The sequence below is a fragment of the Sylvia atricapilla genome, chromosome 1, assembly GCF_009819655.1.
Source record: "Sylvia atricapilla isolate bSylAtr1 chromosome 1, bSylAtr1.pri, whole genome shotgun sequence".
Lineage (NCBI taxonomy): Eukaryota > Metazoa > Chordata > Aves > Passeriformes > Sylviidae > Sylvia > Sylvia atricapilla.
Window position 1 is genome coordinate 138,572,958 of NC_089140.1, and position 6,739 is coordinate 138,579,696.

Below are 6,739 nucleotides of genomic sequence, written 5' to 3' on the forward strand. Positions count from 1 at the left end.
GAGTGCAGCCAGATAATTGATGAAACGTCTTAATTAAAAATACATTGGCTAGAATTTTTTGAAACATAACCTTCCCCCGAGCTTTTGACCAGCTTTGCTGTGCTACTGACAGTGTTTGTAAGATATACAGAATGCAAAAAACCACCTTGTTCATTGGGTTTGCTCAGTTTAAAAGACAACAAGAGGGCAAGTGAGGTTTTACTCTGGAGTTTTGCTGAATGTTTTTGTCTAACATCTTCAGTAATGGAACTGTGCAGTTAGATAGGTGAACTGGATCATGGCATTATGGAAACACATCAGCTACAGGACTGAAATTCAATGAAGACTTTTATATATGACTATCTGTCCTGGGTTTCAGTGTAGGATGTGCACAAAGTATTTATTCTATCACCATCTTCATGAGCTGTAGGAACCAGGTGGGACAGTGTCTTCCCAGGCCCCCTCCCTCCAGGCTGCCTTCTGTTAATGGCCCATTGATGCCGTACCATAACTCGTAGGTAAGTCCCTCTGGGAGCTATCTCTCTTTAATGGGCCATCAAGGACCCACTGAATGGCTCATCATCCCATTGTGAGATGCTCCACCCAGGGGGAGGAGCCAAGCGTTCACACTTGGATATAATCCGGGATTTGAGACAGTACAACCAGTCCTTATCCACTGGATTCCCAGAGGACCAGAGCTACCAGACCTTTCTAAGGGATCACTGCTTCAGGAAGACCACCTCATCTGTACTGCTTCCACCACCCTGCTCAGGTTGTATTCTCACTCTGTCAGTGGTCTTTTGTATTATTGCATTTATTTTACTTTTTTTTTCTTGCTATTGAATTGTATTTCTGACTTGGAGACTCTCACTGGTTTTGCTTTCAAACCACTACACTATGTCTAATAATGAATTCAGCATGTCACTTGGCTCATAATAAGGCATATATCCATGTATGTCCATGACACTCAGTCCCCTGAGTATATGATACTGAGTCCCCTGCACAACTGTCCCCTGAAGATAGCTGGAAAGAAGGATTTAATGGCAGAAAAATACTGTCAACAGCACAGTTGTATCCATGGAAAATATTCTCAATCACCTGTCCTTTGCACTTTTTATCCTAAGTGCTTTTAAATATTTTCCCATGCAAACATTTGAATTTCTAGAATAGTAATCAAATCCTTTATTTTTCACTTTCTCTTGACACTAACTAACTTGCTTGGAACCACTTATTTTCCGTGTCTAATTGCTAGCAAGAAGGCCAGTATGACAGCTGGGTATTTGCTTAAATGACCTTAGAGCAGCCTGATTACTACAAACTGGTAGGTGCTTGCAATGGTTTTCCCTGCAGTACAGTTGTCCCAGGCAGAAAGAGATCTCCTGTGGAACCTGTATAGCAAGACAGATGTCTCCAATTATCATTTTGATGATGTTAAGGTATTACATCCTCTTGCGTGCCTAAAACATGAGCATTAAGTTTGATTTCTTAATGCCAGGTGTCTGGTGTGTTCATGTTTTGTGTTGGACAGGGAGGAGTTTGTGCTTTTTTTCAATGACAGCTGTGTCCCCAAATTGCAGTGCAATTAAATTGTCATGGGGAAAAAAATGTAGACTATGTACTTTTCAACTTCGGTTTTGTGCACACTGAACTTAGATTGATGAAGCTAATACAGGCAAACAATATAAATGGGCACTGACTAAGTTTTCCTAAGTATCCCTAAGCCTTCCAGGTAACAAGTGTCAGGATGAGAGGATGTAGTACTGAACTATGCCAGGAGAGGTTTAGACTGGACATTAGGTGAAATTTCATAACAGAAAGGGCAAAAAACCATTGAAATGAATTAACCAGAAAGGATGTGGAATCACCACCTCCGGAGATGCTTAAGACTGAACATGGCACTCAGTGCCATGGTCTGGCTGACAAAGTAGTGTTGCGTCTTAAGTTGGTCTCGATGATGTTACAGGGCTTTTCCAAACCGAACTGATTCTGTATGCTGATGTGCGATTAAACTTGTCTTGGCGACAAGAACTGTAATTTTATCAGTACAGTGTACAAGCAAAAAAAAAGAGAAAATTCTGCCTTTCTGATCTTAGCAAACGGCAGGAGCCAGCACAGCACCGCAGAACAAGGGGCAATGAACCAGCCCTGAGGTCACCCACAGGCGCAGGGCTGGACGAGCAGGCGGGACCCTCTGGGACGGGGCAGCTGTCTCCGCCGGTCCCGGCTCCCGGGTGAAGGCCCCGGCCCGGCCGGTCCCGGCTCCCGGGGGAAGGCCTCGGAAGGCCCCGGCCCGGCCGGTCCCGGCTCCCGGGGGAAGGCCTCGGCCCGGCCGGTCCCGGCTCCCGGGGGAAGGCCTCGGCCCGGCCGGTCCCGGCTCCCGGGGGAAGGCCTCGGCCCGGCCGGTCCCGGCTCCCGGGGAAGGCCCCGGCCCGGCCGGTCCCGGCTCCCGGGGGAAGGCCCCGGCCCGGCCGGTCCCGGCTCCCGGGGGAAGGCCCCGGCCCGGCCGGTCCCGGCTCCCGGGGGAAGGCCCCGGCCCGGCCGGTCCCGGCTCCCGGGGGAAGGCCTCGGCCCGGCCGGTCCCGGCTCCCGGGGGAAGGGCTCGGCCCGGCCGGTCCCGGCTCTCGGGGGAAGGTCTCGGCACGGCCCGGTCGGTCCCGGCTCCCGGGGGAGGCCCCGCCCGCGCCTGGCGCAGCTTCCGGAGCAGCCGCGGCCGTTCCGGGCGCCATGGGGGTGACGAGACAGAAACACGCTAAGAAGATCATGGGCTTCTACAAGAACAACTTCCAGTTCCGCGAGCCCTTCCAGGTGCTGCTGGACGGCACCTTCTGCCAGGCCGCGCTTCGCAACAAGATCCAGATCCGGGAGCAGCTGCCCGGGTACCTGGACGGCGCCACGCAGCTCTGCACCACGCGGTACGGCGGGGAGCGCCTCCGCTGCCGGGGCCGGGGGAGGTGGCGCTGGGGGCTGAGGGGAACTTGCCGGAGGTTGGGAGCGGCCCTCAAACCCTTTCCGAAAGTGGCACGACCTGCGGGGCCAGCGGTAACCCCCTGTGTGAGGGAGGGCCGGGTGGGTCTCTTGCCACCCGCAGTTTCTGTTTGGCGAAGTGGTTACAGCAGGGGCAAGCTGAGATCGATCTCCTGGGCCTGGAGGAGTTCCTGCCTGGCTGGAGCTCAGCCTGCCGCTGCCGGGTTGTTTCCAAGGCAGCTGTTCGCAAGGGAGGACAAGGATGGGCTGGACAAAGACATGGAAGTAAAACATGCATAGTCCATACTGAAGTTGTCTCTAAGTTGCCTTTGTTATTACTTGATTATGTATATTGTATATATTAAAATATAGAAATGTATTTACATTGTATGTTTGCAATAACAGAATAGCCACCTGCCCACTGTGGAGGCAAATAGTGAAAATACCAGGAAGATGTATACCCTAGGCTCAAAAAACACACTGAGCCTTCTTGCACAGCGTATGGAACTGTCCTGTACTTCTGCACAATATAAAGTATTGAGTCATGTCCTTAGCTGTGAAAGGTTTGGGAGTTGCTTTGATCCAAACTGTTCCTGTCATGTTGAAATGCCAGTCCTTGCTTTTTTTTCTGTAATATCTGTTGGTCATTTTGACCAGCTTCCACTTAGGCCAGCTGAATGGACATGTTTTCTCTGCTGTCAGAACACTTGAGTTGCAGAGACAGCACCTCAGTGTTATGAAAAGAGCCTCCCAGGGTAAATGATCTGGCTTGCTGTGACCGCCAGTGGGGGAGAATCCCCTCTCTCGCCTTGCTGCCTCTGCTGCTTTTGATGAATCCCAGGACACAGTCGGCTTTCACATTGCCAGATCATGTTGAGCTTCTTGTCCTCCAACAGACTTCCCAGGTCACTCTTGTCAGGGCTGCTCTCAATCCGTTCTTTTCCCAGTGTTTGTGCTTGAGTTGCACTGACCCATATACAAGACCTTGAACTTGGCATTGTTGAGCTTCATAAGGATTACATAATCCAGGCCCCTCTGGATGGCAACTGTTCCCTCCAGAGTGTCAACAGGACCACACAGCTTGGTGTCAGTGGCCAACTTCCTGAGGATGCACTGGATCCCACTGTCCATGTCACTGACAAAGATGTTAAACAGGTCCCAATACCAACCCCTGAGGAATGACACTTGGACAGTGACTTGCTTACTGCAACTCTTCAAGTGCAACTCTCCAGATAATCCATAACCACCAAGTGATCCATGCCTCCAATGCCAAATCCATGCCTCCAATGTAAAGACAAGGATGTTGTGTGGAACAGTGTGAAAAGCTTTGCCTAAATACAATTGGGTGACATCTGTTGCCCTTCCTTATCCATCAGCACTGTAACTCTGTCATGGAATACCACCATATTTTTCATTATTTCCCCTTAGTGAAGCCATGTTTGCTGTCACCAGTCAACTCCTTGTTTTCCTCAGGCCTTATATACTTTACAGGAGGAGCTGCTCCATAATCTTGCCATGCACAGAGGTGAGACCAACTGGCCTGTTGTTCCCCGGATCTTTTATTTCCATTTTTAAAAACAAAGCAAATTTTCAAGTTTTATAATAAGTTAATTATAAAATAAATTAAATTTTTAAAATTATTTTGTTAAGTAGTGGTTCGTAAGCTCAGTGGTATCCGAACATAAATTTAAGGACTCAGTATTGTCACTGATGTGATTTATTTTTAAATCATTTAATGTATCTCAATTTTATTACTGGTTAATCATGTTTACAACCAAGGAAACCTTGCTGATGTCTTCAGATGGGCTACTGCTTTCAGAGTTCTGGGTGCCATTTACAAACCATAAAGCCTGAACAGCTGGGTGTTGCTCATTCCTGAGTAACTCACATCAGTGTTTTGCTATTGTAAAAACTGAGCTGCCTTTTTTTTTTTTTTTTTTCAAAAATTATTGTCTCTTTTGGTTTTCAGATGTGTTATAAAAGAACTAGAATCACTGGGGAAAGCACTGTATGGAGCAAAATTAATTGCCCAGAGATTTCAAGTTCGAAACTGTTCTCACCATAAGAATCCTGTGAGTGGTTCAGCCTGTTTACTTTCCATGATTGAAGATGGCAACCCTCATCACTTCTTTATTGCTACACAGGTAAAAGCTCATGGGAAATGTAGCTCAATTTCTTTTGAAGTGATGCTTTGATACCTAAGGATAAAGAAACCTACAGTAACCTCGATTATGAGGTTTTTAAATAGTTTGTGGGAATTAATCATGTGAAGCTTTACTTGCTCTTTAATGTATTTCCTAATTATGAAGCAGGGAATCTTTTCTCTTATTTGAACAACTAGATTTTTATTTTTTTTTACTTTGTAGTGATATCGCTTAGTTTAGCTGAGAGTGTACAAAACATACTGACTACCTATTGACATGTAAAAAACAACTCGTGAATGTTAATTTGCATATTGCTTGTGTGCATCCTCTTCCCTGAACTGCTTTGCACACTAGTCTGAAAAAGGAAATTAAATATTAACATCCATATAACCTCAAATTTAAGAAATCTTGAACTAAAGAATAAATAACTATACAAATAAAAAAGGACAGTTTTTTCTTGGGTTTGTTATTAAGACTACATGTATTAATGATAGACTATACATAAAATAGTTTATAGTAGAATTCCTCATAGTTAAGTAAGTTATAGGAGTAAAAATGATTTATTACAGAAAAAATTATGGTACTTCTGGTGTTGTGGTCTGCATACAAGTGAATTGGGACTTTTTCCTCAAAAAATGTATGTATGCATATACATGCAGGAAAAGAGAAAATGTTGGTAAATTTTGCATCACAAGTACAGCTAATCAGGAGAGAACTTGAAATTTAGTTGCTCTGAAAGGCACTGCCAAGTATATCTGCTAGATTAAGTTTCTTATCTTTTTCAAAATGTAATTTATCTTCATAGTTTTGTGTTAAGAGTAGGTGCATTTGAATTGCAAATACCATTTAATCTGAAAATATTGACTAAAGTATTTAATTTTGCAGGACCAAGACTTATCAAACAAAGTGAAAAGGAAGCCTGGCATTCCTCTCCTCTTTATTATTCAGAACACTATGGTGCTAGACAAACCTTCTCCTAAATCTTTAGGATTTGTTCAAAAGTTGCAGACAAATCAGCTTGTTCCAGAGTACCAAAAACAAAGTATTGTGGAGCTTAAAGAAAAAGAAGGACTAGTAAAGCAAGAAGGTGAAAAGAGAAGAAAACGCAAAAGGGCAGGTGGCCCAAATCCTCTCAGCTGTCTGAAGAAGAAAAAGAAAACACAGGAGGGTCAGGAGGCTTCCACTGAAAAGAAGAAAAGAAGAAAAAGAAAACGAAATAGAGTTAAAGCAGAAGCCATGCAGTCAGTGCAGAAGAATGAAGGAGAATAAACCCATTGTTAGACAGCACAGACCTTGAACATTGTTTGAACTTTGAAAAAAAAAAGATAAATTAATATGCAATCATATGAAATTAAGTTGTTAATATTAAAATTTATTTTTATGAGGTGGTATTGTTTCTTGCCGTATCTCAGTATTTGCTGGTTATTGTCCTAGTAAATTATTCTGTTATTTAGTATTGGGTTTGGTAGAAAATATTTAGGAACCCTCATATTTCATTATTCTCCTTCAGCATCATGATTTGTGTTAGAATTCACATGCTATATAGCAGTTTTTTAGAAATGCTTCTTGGCTTCCATGTGGATTTTGGCGGGATATTAGACTTCTTTCTAAATCAAGGTTGCTAATCTTAATAAAACTAGTTTTCACAACTG

At 44.5% G+C, this 6,739-nt stretch overlaps 1 protein-coding gene across 1 annotated transcript; it reads left to right on the forward strand.

Annotated features, from left to right (window-relative positions):
- Nucleotides 1-2,663: 2,663 nt before the first annotated feature.
- Nucleotides 2,664-6,471, forward strand: UTP23 (UTP23 small subunit processome component). Its single transcript, XM_066335079.1, has 3 exons — nt 2,664-2,891; nt 4,913-5,087; nt 5,973-6,471. The coding sequence occupies exons 1-3, from the start codon at nt 2,704-2,706 to the stop codon at nt 6,354-6,356; spliced, it is 747 nt and encodes a 248-aa protein (XP_066191176.1). The 5' UTR covers nt 2,664-2,703; the 3' UTR covers nt 6,357-6,471.
- Nucleotides 6,472-6,739: the final 268 nt, after the last annotated feature.